General features: G+C 42.5%; 1 protein-coding gene across 1 annotated transcript; it reads left to right on the top strand.

Annotated features, from left to right (window-relative positions):
- The first annotated feature begins 3,370 nt into the window (after nt 1-3,370).
- Nucleotides 3,371-10,305, top strand: LOC147634241 (uncharacterized). Its single transcript, XM_086805361.1, has 6 exons — nt 3,371-4,701; nt 4,861-4,919; nt 8,894-8,963; nt 9,122-9,247; nt 9,463-9,591; nt 9,671-10,305. The coding sequence occupies exons 1-6, from the start codon at nt 3,475-3,477 to the stop codon at nt 10,094-10,096; spliced, it is 2,037 nt and encodes a 678-aa protein (XP_086661487.1). The 5' UTR covers nt 3,371-3,474; the 3' UTR covers nt 10,097-10,305.
- The last annotated feature ends 1,788 nt before the right edge of the window (nt 10,306-12,093 follow it).

Here is a 12,093-nt window from a genome sequence, read left to right as displayed (position 1 = left end):
TGTTATAGAAGCCTCGACCGCTAACAGGTGTAATAATCAATTGTGTGTAAGGATTGTGAAGATGTGTCTTTTATATCATGTAATGATGATTAATGTGTAATGATAATTAATGTGTAACTCTTCTCAACAGGGTGTAGCACGACATGATTCTACAAAGATGAGGGAATTTGTTAGGGATCCTTTGAAGATAGGCCGTGCAATTTGGAATCAGGAGTGTCCATAGGAGCTAGTATGTCTTTTTGATATGTTGCAGATGGTGAAAGAGGGGGAGATCGGACCTTTAATGTTAAAGGTGTCAATCTAAGCATAGCGTGTGATTGTATTATAGTGAGGTTGCCCACATGAGGTTCCGTTTATGGCTACCCCGATGACATTGTCCCACCATGGAATCTCTGTACATGTGAGTGATGAGATGTTTTTTTTCATTAAAACCTTAAGCATTGTTGTGTATATGTTGCATGTATGTCATTCTCACATCTTATGTCTATGCTACATAGATGGAGAGGAGTCTTTATTGCTTCATATTTGTGAGACTCTAGACGACAATGGCTCTATTATTGTCATTGGTACTATGTATCAAGTGGCAACCATTATAGAACAGACCGAGCAATCTAGCTTCTCCTTAGACACCCTGGTGAATGTGTGGTGTACAACGCAAATTGGAAAGGCGTTTGGACAAGAGGTAAGCAACACTAATCATAGAGGTTGCCATTGAACATAACTTTTTGTTACAATAAATCATCTCATACTCTTGGTGCAGACACATACTCTCATCGTTGCTATACCTTTACGAGCATAGTTGGAGTAAACTATAAACAACCTTTCTCACCTGATTATATCATTGATCCTTGCACTGGGGCAGACGCCTAGATGGGATAGCATGGCGAGGTATGGTACAAACATATAAGTGCTCCAAATTAAGGGTGTTACAAATTTCTTTTAATGGAATTAAGAGAGATGTTTTCTTTGCAAGTGGATGTTAGCGTGGATATGACTTTTGGGATAGCCTGTTGAAGTGTCATGCAAAAAAAGGGCAAGTGATAGTAGAGCTTTATGTAGAATGTGGAGATTGTGCTATGATAGCGTGCAAATTAGGCATGAACATTGTTTATATTGATCTCGAAGAGAACGTTGTGGAGGGTGTCTTGATGAAGATTTCATTGTAGTGCAATAAACATATTTGTTTGTGAATATTCAAGTGACTGGGTTTAGCAATTGTTTATAATTATGTCATGATCTTATTTTTCATATGAAAAAAGAGAGAAAGAGGGCGAGAGAAATACATGTTGGGGTTTTGCAATACGATATCATTGACAGTTTCAACGATGTTTATGCATAACATGTCATACAAAGCAATAAAGAATTGACATTTTCTATATTGTGTGGATGAATAAGGTAGTGTTAAGTTTGTAGACTCGAGGATCTATACGCAAAACATGAGTTAAGTGTAATGTGCTAAGAAATGAGAAGGAAATAGAGAGAGAGAGAGAGAGAGAGAGAGAGAGAGAGGGGAGGATAGAGAGAGTGAGCAAAGAGGAGGATAGAGAGAGAGGCAGCTATAGAGAGTGAGTGAAGAGATAGAGATAGAGATAGAGAGAGAGTGAGAGCAAAGAGAAGGATGGAGAGAGAAAGGGATGATAGAGAGAGTGAGTAAAGAGAAGGATAGAGAGGACCGAGAGTGTCAGCAAAGAGAGAGAAGGATAGAAAGAGTGAGATAGGGATGACAGAGAGAGTTAGCGAAGAGAAGGATAGAGTGAGAAAAGAGAAGGATAGAAAGAGAGAGAGAGAGGAGGAGGAGGCTATAGAGAGTGAGCGAAAAGATGGATAAAGAGAGAGAGTGAGCAAAGAGAAGGAAAGAGGGAGAGAGGGAGGACAGAGAGAGTGAGCAAAGAGAAGGAGAGAGAGAGAGAGAGAGAGAGAGAGAGGACGAAATAGAGAGGGAGTAAAGAGATGGATAGAGAGAGTTAGCAAAGAGATAAGACGGATAGAGAGTTAGCAAAGAGATAGGGAGGACAAAGAGAGAAGGATAGTGAGATAGGGAGAATAGAGAGAGAGAGAGAGAGGAGGAAATAGAGAGTGAGTAAAGAGATGGATAGAGAGAGTTAGCAAAGAGATAAATAGAGATTTAGCAAAGAGATAGGGAGGACAAAGAGAGAAGGATAGAGAGAGTGAGATAGGGAGAATAGAGAGAGTGAGATAGGGAGGACAAAGAGAGAAGGATAGAGAGAGTGAGATAGAGAGAATAGAGAGAGAGAGGGAGGATAGAAAGAGTGAGTAAAGAGAAGGCTAGAGAGAGTGAGATAGGGAGGACATAGAGAGTTAGCAAAGAGAAGGATAGAGTGAGCAAAGAGAAGGACAGAAAGAGAGAGAGAGGAGGCTATAGAGAGTGAGCAAAAAGATGGATAGAGAGAGTGAGCAAAGAAAAGGATAGAGAGAGAGACGAGGAGGATGAAATAGAGAGTGAGCAAAGAGATGTAGAGAGAGAGAGAGAGAGAGAGAGAGAGAGAGGAGGATATATATAGAGAGAGAGAAAGAGGATAAGAGGAAAGAGAAGGATAGAGAGAGAGAGAGAGAAAGAGGATAAGAGGATATATAGAGAGAGAGAGAGAGAGAAAGAGGATAAGAGGAAAGAGAAGGATACAGAGAGAGAGAGAGAGAGGGGTGGTAGATAGAGAGAGTGAGCAAAGAGACATATATAGAGAGAGAGAGAAAAAGAGAGAGAGAGGGGAGAGTGAGACAAGGGAGAGAAAGAGAGGGGAGAGTGAGACAAGGGAGAGAGAGAAGAGCAGCAAAAAGATGTGAGATGGTTGGAGAGAGGAGAGGAGAGAAAGGGAAGATGGTAATAGATAGAGAGAGAAAGGTTAGTGGTGGAGGGGGCTGGGTTGGGTTGGGAGGTGGTGGGCGGAGATGGTGGTGGGAATAGTTAGAGAGAGATTGTTCAAGTAGAGAGAGAGGGCAGCCAAGAAGAGCTCCCTCCACCGGTGGACCATCCCCACTTATGGCTATCCAGGATGTGGGGGCAATGTATGTGTGTCATCGTCTGAAAACGTTCATCTATCATCAGGGCTTCCACAAACTTTACCAAGATTATAGGGTGTGGTATGAACGGTTTGCTCTGGACTACACGAGAAAACACCATAATTTGAAGCCTCTCAATCTTCCTCATAGAGGTTCCATACATCACCATTGACTAAGGTGTCTAGAGCCATATGAGAGAGAGAGAGAGCCTAGAGAGACAATCCATGCATGGGAGAGAGGAACAATGCAGTCAAGCATTCTTGGTCTATAGATTCAGAAAGATTTTGTAAAAAAACACACCCCTGAAAGAAGTTTCAAAAATGAAGAATTCAAGCCTACGAAAACCTAGGTTAGATGATGGCAATGATTTATTTGAGTGAATCATGATACGCTTTGAGAAAATAACATTTTAGTTTTGTTTTTGGATGAGCGCCCTAGTGAACTTTTGAGTTTCCGATGGATCCCCAGCACGGAGGTAGCTCTGAGCTGTTCAAAACCATCTTCGGCAGCTCCACGGAAGGGCTTTCGCTCTTCTCCAATAATGCTTTTCGGAGGCAGATTGACAGGAATGCTCTGCAGCCCGGAAAGACCCATGAAAGGCCTTCGAAATCGGACATTGCTGCTCGATCATTTTCAAAGGGGACATCCGATGCAGTTAGGACGGCTCAGACAGAGGATAACATGGACTCAAAACGAGGGAAGAAAGTTTCAGAGGGCGAACGAGTTAGGGTTACTGAAGAAGAACCGGGAAAGCGAAGCAAGAAGAAGCAAAAAGTTGTGAAAGGTGCTGCAGAGCCGTTGTCTTCTCAAAACGGGCACTCTGTACAGAAAAACCTTACAGAAGCCCTTACTGGTTCTGATGAAACAGTAATGGCAAGGAAGACCAAACTAGGAAAAAGAATAGATGGGTTTGATGAGACAGTCTCAACCCTAACTGGGTCTGATAAAACAACAGAAAAACAGAAGAAATGGCTACATGGGTCTGATGAAACGGTCTCAGCAAGGACGGCAAAACAGGAGGGGTCTGCTGAAACAGCGTCAGCAAGGAAGGTGAAACAGGGAAAAAGGCTAGATGGTTCTGATGATATAAAACAGGAAAAATGGGCAAATGGGTCTGAAGAAACAATTACAGGACGGCAGGCAAAACAAGGAAAACGAGGGCATCAAGATGTGTCTGATCAGAATAAGCCTATGAAAAGGCAGAAAATTAGCAAGGAAGACAGCCTTAAAGACCGCACATCAGGTCCTGCTGAGGAAACCCTACATAGCCAGACTTCAGACCCCATCCAAGTAAAGGATGGTTATCAAAAAAAGGCAAAGGTGGGGACAAAGCGGAAGAAAGAAGAAAGCATTGAATGGAGATACGAGAAGAGGCTTAGAGTCTCAGATGATCCTTCACCCATGAGTGACAAACCAAGCCCAACTTCTGCAAAGAAGAAAGAAGAGAAAACCAAGGGTAAGGTGACTGATGCTCAGACTAAAAAGAGAAAGAGGGGTGAAGTTGACGACGATGATGCTGTTGAAACAACAAAAACAAGGACATATGATGACGAGGAGAAGCTGAAGAGAACAGTTTTTGTTGGAAACTTGCCTTTAAAGGTCAGGAAAAAAGCCATAGTCAAGGAGCTTTCGCAATATGGACCTGTGGAGTCTGTACGATTACGATCTGTACCCCTTTTGGATGTAAGCTTCTTTTGTTAATAGCTTCCCCTATCCCTTAACTAGCTAGCTGGTTTTCTAATTATTTAGCCATGGGTATCTTTGAAAAAATTCTAATTGTATCTGCCAAGGAATCCTGATATACAGAGTCAGGTATTATATTCATTTGTTATGTGTATGCAGACCAAAGTTCCCAGGAAAGGAGCTATCATCAAGGGCCAAGTCAATGAAGCAATCAACAGGTTTGTTACTGGTTATATCCTTAGCACACCTTGTGGTGTTACTGTCATCACAAACTTCAAAAACGGGATTTCCCTTACTTCTTGCATCATACGAATGGATTTGGTTTCCTAGGGAAAGTTGTTGGAACTTCGGTCTGGTGAAGAACATTAATGGAAGTTTTGTAGATGATTAGAATGTTCTTTCCTGAATGGAAACTACCATACTTCACAGTAGATTGCATGGGTACATTTTGTCAATGATGTGCGTCAATGTAAAGGCACATAAATGATTTAAGTGTTTCACACTTTCCAGTGGGATCTTAACATCCTTGGGATCCCTTAAACATTCAAATGTTCTCCTTCGGCTCATAATCTCAAACACCATTGTCATTAACTCTCGCTACAATAATTGCAAGTGATGACTTGTGTAGCCTATACCAGATCATTAACTCCTTTGATGGCTTGCCGGTGAATTTTAGTGGTTATTGTTAAAATTGTTTTTTTGCATGCATCTCAAGTGAGGTCCGCCAAGTCCATTTGTGGATATATAAGCACCCTAGCTCCATTGTAAAAATATATCTAATTCATTGCTGTTGTGTTGGTTTGAATACTCTCTCTCTCTCTCTCTCTCTCTACCTCCCCTCTCTCTCTCTTTCTCTACCAGCGTTTTCTCTCATCCTCTCTCCCTTAGCGTTTTCTCACTAACGCAATACTGCTTCCAACTTTGACATGGTATCAGAGCCAAGGCACGTCAACACCTAGGGGACCGGAGCGTGAGGAGAAGGCAGATCTCGGCTGCGTTTTTCAGCCGGCAGGAGAGCGATTGATTTGCTGCGTTTTCATTGCGAGAAGCACCCTTGGACTAGCGTTTTTGCTAGAGGGGGGGGGGGGGGCTGATCGGATCTAGCAGCGTTTTCATCGCGGAGAACCCCTTCAAATCTGCGTTTTTCAGCGTGTAATCGACGGAGGAGTGCTACTGATTTTCAGCGTGAAGTTGGACGAGATTTGGGCTGCGTTTTTTGGAAGGAGATGGGTCTCCCGTGTTCGAGCAAGGACGACAAACTGAATGGCGACAATTATGCGCATTGGAACTTGATCATGGGGCTATGGTTTAGCAGAAAAGGCTTATGGGACATTGTTGATGGCTCGGAGGAATGTCCCCGAAGGGATAGCAATCGGTTCACACGTCTTCAGGAGGAGGAGTTTCTCAAATCTCTTGTGGATTGGGATGCTCACAATGCAAAGGCAATGTCGGCGATTGTAGAATCTCTCACCAAGGAAATTTCCCCTGCCATATAGACTTTGAAGACTGCCAAGGAAATGTGGTCAAAGCTTGCAGGAATGTTTGATCGAGACTCAACAATGCGAGCAGTAACCCTTCTCGACCAGTTGTTTTCCATCAAGTTTGAAGCCGGGACCTCTCTGCAGTCATTTCTAATGATGGCAAAGGTTATTCATGATCAGTTATCGGCTATGAATAGTGCGTTAACTAGTATCCAGTTAGCTGCCTTGGTTCTTACGAAGTTGCCTGAGGAGTACGATATGGTCTTGAGGGCATTACGCTTACAAGTCACGAAGGAAAAGCTGGAATTTGATGATCTCAGCTCTTTTCTCATTGAGGAGGAAGCAGTTCTCATTTCCCAAGGCAAGATTCGAGTTCCGAAGGATGTAGAATTGGCACATGCTGCAACGGAATTCAATAAGAAGTCTAAGAGCCGTTGTTATAAGTGCGGAAAGCGAGGGCATTTGGCTCGGGATTGCAAATCCAAAGCTAAAGCTCAAGGCTCAACGAATGACAAAGGCTCCAGCATTCTAGCTTGGTGGATGGATGCTACCGCGTGCTTCAGCCAGAGAGAGGCAGGTGAGTGCAGAGAGGGGTAGTCTGTGCTCCCGTTTTGACGACTTGAACCCGTGTGTCGGAGTTCAATTTCTGGTTGTTTGGATCTGTGTGTCGGAATTCAAAGCACTAGGCATCTGGCAAGGAACCAACATGGCGTATAAAACACTATGGATGTGCTGTAGTCATTCATTGTTGATTTCAGGATTATGGACAGGGTGTGTACCAAAGTTCATTATCTTGTGGAGTTTTTTGGACGTGATGTGTTCACAGTTCATGAATGGGGATTCTTGGACGTAGTGTAGTCTACAGTTCAATCTTCCTTGAGGCAGTTGGTGCTCAAGATGGCATTTTTGGTGGTGACAAGCTGGTGGTTGCAAATCCGAGGTGTACCTAGTGGTTGGCCACTGCTGGGGTGTCCATGGTAGCTTCTTCATTGACTTGGTATTCCTACCTATGTCCACTATGAGTTGCAGAGAGGGTGTTAAAATTGTTTTTTTGCATGCATCTCAAGTGAGGTCGGCCAAGTCCATTTGTGGATATATAAGCACCCTAGCTCCATTGTAAAAATATATCTAATTCATTGCTGTTGTGTTGGTTCGAATACTCTCTCTCTCTCTCTCTCTCTCTCTCTCTCTCTCTAGCGTTTGTGCACCCTCTCTCTCTCTTTCTGTGCCAGCGTTTTCTCTCATCCTCTCTCCCTTAGCGTTTTCTCACTAACGCAATACTGCTTCTGCGTTGTCAACTTTGACAGTTATCACTAGCCTTGATCTTGCAATCCATGCCAATAACCTTGACATATCGTTTCATCTAGCCTTGCCCTCATAATCCTTGCTTGTCACAGGCACACCTGTTGCACTAGGGTGCCACGTGGACATTCTGCATAGTTAGTACACTTAGATTACCTTTTTGATGGACACTGAGCATGTTGTGAGCCCTTGTACTGGGACAGTCTGCTGGGCACCATCTAGGTCCCTGGTCTAGGAGTCCCATTGATGACGGAAGGTCATATGTAACCCACTTGCAAGTTGTAAAGATGTATAGGGTCCGAGGCACTTAGTAGACCCATGGTCGGGTGCTTGAAACACCAGTTAGGTCACTAGGTATTTTTACCGTCCACCTGTTCGAACGCCTGCAGGTCATCGTGGTTTCACTTCATCATGTGAAACATCTAACCTTATAGACATGGCTGACAAGCAGGGCTGTGTTTTTGGCCAGCTAGGTTGATTGGAAGCGGGCGTCCAGGTGTGGACAGCAGGGGCGGACAGGCCAGCAGGTGTCAATGGGCAGCCACGTGTGAAAACACTGGGCAATTATGGCTGTGGAACAGTGGATAAACTGGCTGATCAGTCTTACAGGCCAACCAGTCCCTCCCTTGGACCTATAAAAGGAGCTTTTGGGCAATTAGCTGATTGAGAGCCTTGCCATCAGGAGATAAGGACAAAAGCGAGCTGGAGGGCTGAGGAACAAATCTGCAGCTGGTGTTTTTGGGCTGAGGGACAGGAGTCTACAGCAAACTTGGGCTAAGATCTGTGAAGATCAATATTTTGAGTGTTTTTTGGGCTAGATGATCATTGTAAATATTCATCATTAATACAAGGATTAGAGTAGGATACTTGTGAATGCTTGTGTGTTGTAAGTCTTCCACTGTTCATTCTATCTTTGTTCACACTTGTACTGCATTAGTAGTCTGACACATCAAGTCTTATAGGCCTTCTCTACCTTTTGGTAACTTTCTGTCTCTTTCTCTCATGCACTTATGCACGCACACATGCACGTGAATACGCACTGGTCTCATAGTTTTTTTGACCCCTTGAAGGCCCTGATAATTATTGGTCTCGTGGGTTGTTCTCTGTGTGACTGTTACATTCATGGAGCACTTCTACCACTACTTGGTCTCATAGACCTTTGGGTCTTTCATAGATGTTAATAAAATCTTGGTTTCTTTTTCTCTCTTCTCCCTTCTACAAAGTGGTTTACGCATCGGGGTCCTAGTTGAGAAATACCAGATTCAAGTCCCATTTCCTACTCTTTGGTGCTGTAATGTGAAACATATTGTTCTGCTGGCTTGGCTAGATTTCATCTCTCTTTCTCTCTCTCCCTCTCTCCCCCTACTAGTAAAATGTAATTTACAAAATTGTAATTGGTTTGTTTTTAGTCAACATGCCTACGTTGTCTTTGAAGAAGCATCACATGCGAATGCTGCTCTTGCTCACAACATGAAAGAGGTACCTTACTTTGAACTGTCTCAAAAAATGGTGTTTTGTAGCTTGGATCACACTATGGACCGACCTTTGTATGTTATAGTAGGAGAGTACTTTCCCATATAGTATGTACTCTTGTCACTTTGTAACATCTGTTCTAAGTTGTTTCTTTTCACATTCAGTTTAATGGGAACCACATACGTGTTGATGTTGCACATGCTCCGCATGGTGCAGTTAAGGGAAAGCCTCCTCTCTCCTATGACCATACTCGATCCATATTTGTTGGCAATATTCCATTTGATGTGAAGGTATTACTGATCCATTTTTGGACTACTATAAGGTGGGCTACTACACAACACTCCTTACCCATGTGATTGATTGGGAGGTACGGGCAGATTGCCTGCCCATGCCTGACTGGATGGGCCCCCACTGATGGGCAGGGAGTAGTTGTGAAATCAGCCCCAGTTATTGCTATCTTGTGAAGCTTTGATGTCAGTCCTCACACATAATATTTCATCTTCAGGATGAAGAGCTTTATCAAACATTCGGCACTGGGAAATCTCCAGAGATGGGCGTTGAAGCCATTAGGGTTGTGAGAGACCCCCAAACCAGTGTTAGCAAAGGCATAGCATTCATGCTTTTCAAGACAAAGGTAAAGGGATACCAAGAACCTTTTATTTGAGCAGAATGTAAGGGTGTCCAATGCTCTCATGAAGGCTTTGATTTTGCAGGCTGGTGCGAGTCGTATCCTTTCATCCAAACGCCATGTAAAGCTGAGGGACAGGATACTTCGTCTTTCTCGTGTATTGGCCTCTCAGAATATGCAGAAGCAGCCTAGGCCTTTTAAGCATGTGAGAAAGCTGAAAGATGAGGATAGCAACCAGTTGCAGAGAAAGCGCGCGAAACTCTCTGCATCCTATGAAGGTATCAGAGCTACAATAGAAGGGGGACGGCTGGGCAAGGAACAGTCAAATCGCAGGAACAGTCAAATCAAGCCTAGTAAGGACGGAGGCCAGCCTCATATCAATATGAATAAGCAGGTTGGATCAAAAAAAGGGGGGAACAAAAGTCCAACTAGCCTGGTGGGAGTGAAGCGCAAGAGGGTAGAGAAGCACCAGAGAGGAATTTCCAGGTCAAAGAAGATACGAAGGGCCTAGCTTGTCTTGCGGCAAAAGTCTATTTGATCTCGCTGCAAGGCAAATCTGTCGCATTGTGGTCCATTCAGACCCTTCGATTCTCAACAGATTTCCTACATGCCAATACATCAGCCCATATAGGTAGGTGTGATACTGCTGTGGGAGCATCTGTTGGCTTCACGAATTTTTTCTTAATAGTCTTCTTTTTATTGCTGTGATAACTCCTTTTAATTCCTCTGGTAAAATTCTGCCCCCCCCCCCCTCCCCCTCAAAAAAAAGGCACAACTGGTTTGAATTTGACCTCGTTTATTGGTCTGAAGGGATTAAAAAAATATATGACCTTACGAGGATGAGAAGTAAGAGTATGTAAAAACAAGCTAACCACATACAACAGTCAAAATTTACTGTGTACATGAGCATACAAAGCACGTAAAACACACACATGAGGATCTTACATTCAACTTTTAATGTTGTGGGAAAGGTTATTCTTAAAGTCATGCTTAGGAGCAGGTGTCTGCTATGCATGATGTTCCGGGTGTAGTAGTGTACTTTTGAACTCTTGCTCTTTGCAACTAATTGTTTGCTATGCATATCAAAGGCCTTTTGGTCAAATGCACATTCTGTGCATTTCAACAAGAAGGTTTAGATTTGTTTGCCCTAGCAAAAGTGCAAAGGGGGGGAGAGAGAGAGAGAGAGAGAGTTCCTAAGGTAGTTTCTTTATGGTGTGCCCTGAGTGGCCCTTGAAAAATAGGTCAGGCCTGTTTAGAACTTGGGCAGCAATTCATTTCTTGGATCTTGTAATGGTCCAATAATGGAGATTTTTTCAAGTACCTAATTTCTTGTCAATTAGCTTATGTATAAAGCCCACCTAAGGGAGGTCCACCCTAAATTTCTTTTTATCTTTGAACATGTGAAAAAGTTTTCAAGATACGTGGTGGAAAAGTTGTGTGTGATCATTTTATTGTAACCTTAAAGAAGTCTTTGCTCATTCTATTTTTGTGTGGCTTAAGGCACTTTTATGTCTCAATACAAGGTTTAGTGTGAAGGGGGAAGTTAACCATAAGAGGGGTATCCTAGTAACATCTCGTGGGAATCATTGTCATCTAAGTTGGCTTGACATGACAAATGGTGCATGTTAGAAGGCTTGGCTCTAGCTCAGGTGCTGATAAAAGCGAGTATTCTATGCGAATGATGATGGAAAATAAGAGAAGAATTTGTAAGTATCATGAATATAAACTCCTTGCCCCCAACAAATAGTTATTCAAAAGATTTTTTTTTGTTTTTTTTGAGTAATTTCTTGAAATTTTTTGCTTACTCAAAACTGGAATGCTACTAGGGTTTTTTTCCCCATCAACATGTCTACAGTAGCCTTGTCATAATGAGTGTAATCTACTTTTACAAATCCAAATTCTCAAAGCATGGAAACACCTTAATCTCTAATGAGAACATCATTGTTTAGTTGTAAGTAATGGTTCTTGTAAACTACTCTCATTTGGAATATAGTCTCCCTTAATGCCATCACAAGGCTCTAGGCATAGTTGTGCCAAGGAAATATCCAAGGCAACCTTGAACATGGTAGCTCTTATAACCAAATATTCAAAGCATGTGCCATGCTAATAATGGCGATTGGAGACTATCTAGCACAAGGATCATGTAAAGAAGGTGGTTAAGCTTTTTGTCGTAGAGACACAACAATAGCCACCTTGTAAGGTACCTCTTACTATTAATATATAGTTGAGAAGGTTATTGAATATTATGTGTACATCCTAGAGAGAGAGTGTGTAAATTATTTAGGGCTTCAGAAGAATTAAAATTTAGTAAATTCAAAGTTAATCTAGGACAATTGGTTAAGGATACATATGCATAAAAATTTATTTGAACCCTCCCATGTGCAAAATTCTAGGGAGATTCCCATGTGCACATATGCACCCCCTCCAAATTTTTGGGAAAAAATATTATTAGAGTTTCACAAAAGTAATTTATCAAGAAAATTCAAGAAATTAAGAAAATAAATATCC

This window comes from Cibotium barometz, chromosome 11 (assembly GCF_041138505.1).
Source record: "Cibotium barometz isolate CiBa-2024 chromosome 11, ASM4113850v1, whole genome shotgun sequence".
Classification (NCBI taxonomy): Eukaryota; Viridiplantae; Streptophyta; class Polypodiopsida; order Cyatheales; family Cibotiaceae; genus Cibotium; species Cibotium barometz.
This window is presented reverse-complemented; position numbering and strand designations above follow the sequence as displayed.

Excerpts from the sequence above, each read along its gene's own strand:
- LOC147634241 (XM_086805361.1), top strand. The coding sequence starts at position 3,475 with ATGGATCCCCAGCACGGAGGTAGCTCTGAGCTGTTCAAAACCATCTTC. Across the intron at positions 4,702-4,860 it reads GATCTGTACCCCTTTTGGAT|ACCAAAGTTCCCAGGAAAGG; the intron begins GTAAGCTTCTTT and ends ATGTGTATGCAG. Across the intron at positions 8,964-9,121 it reads TTGCTCACAACATGAAAGAG|TTTAATGGGAACCACATACG; the intron begins GTACCTTACTTT and ends TTTCACATTCAG.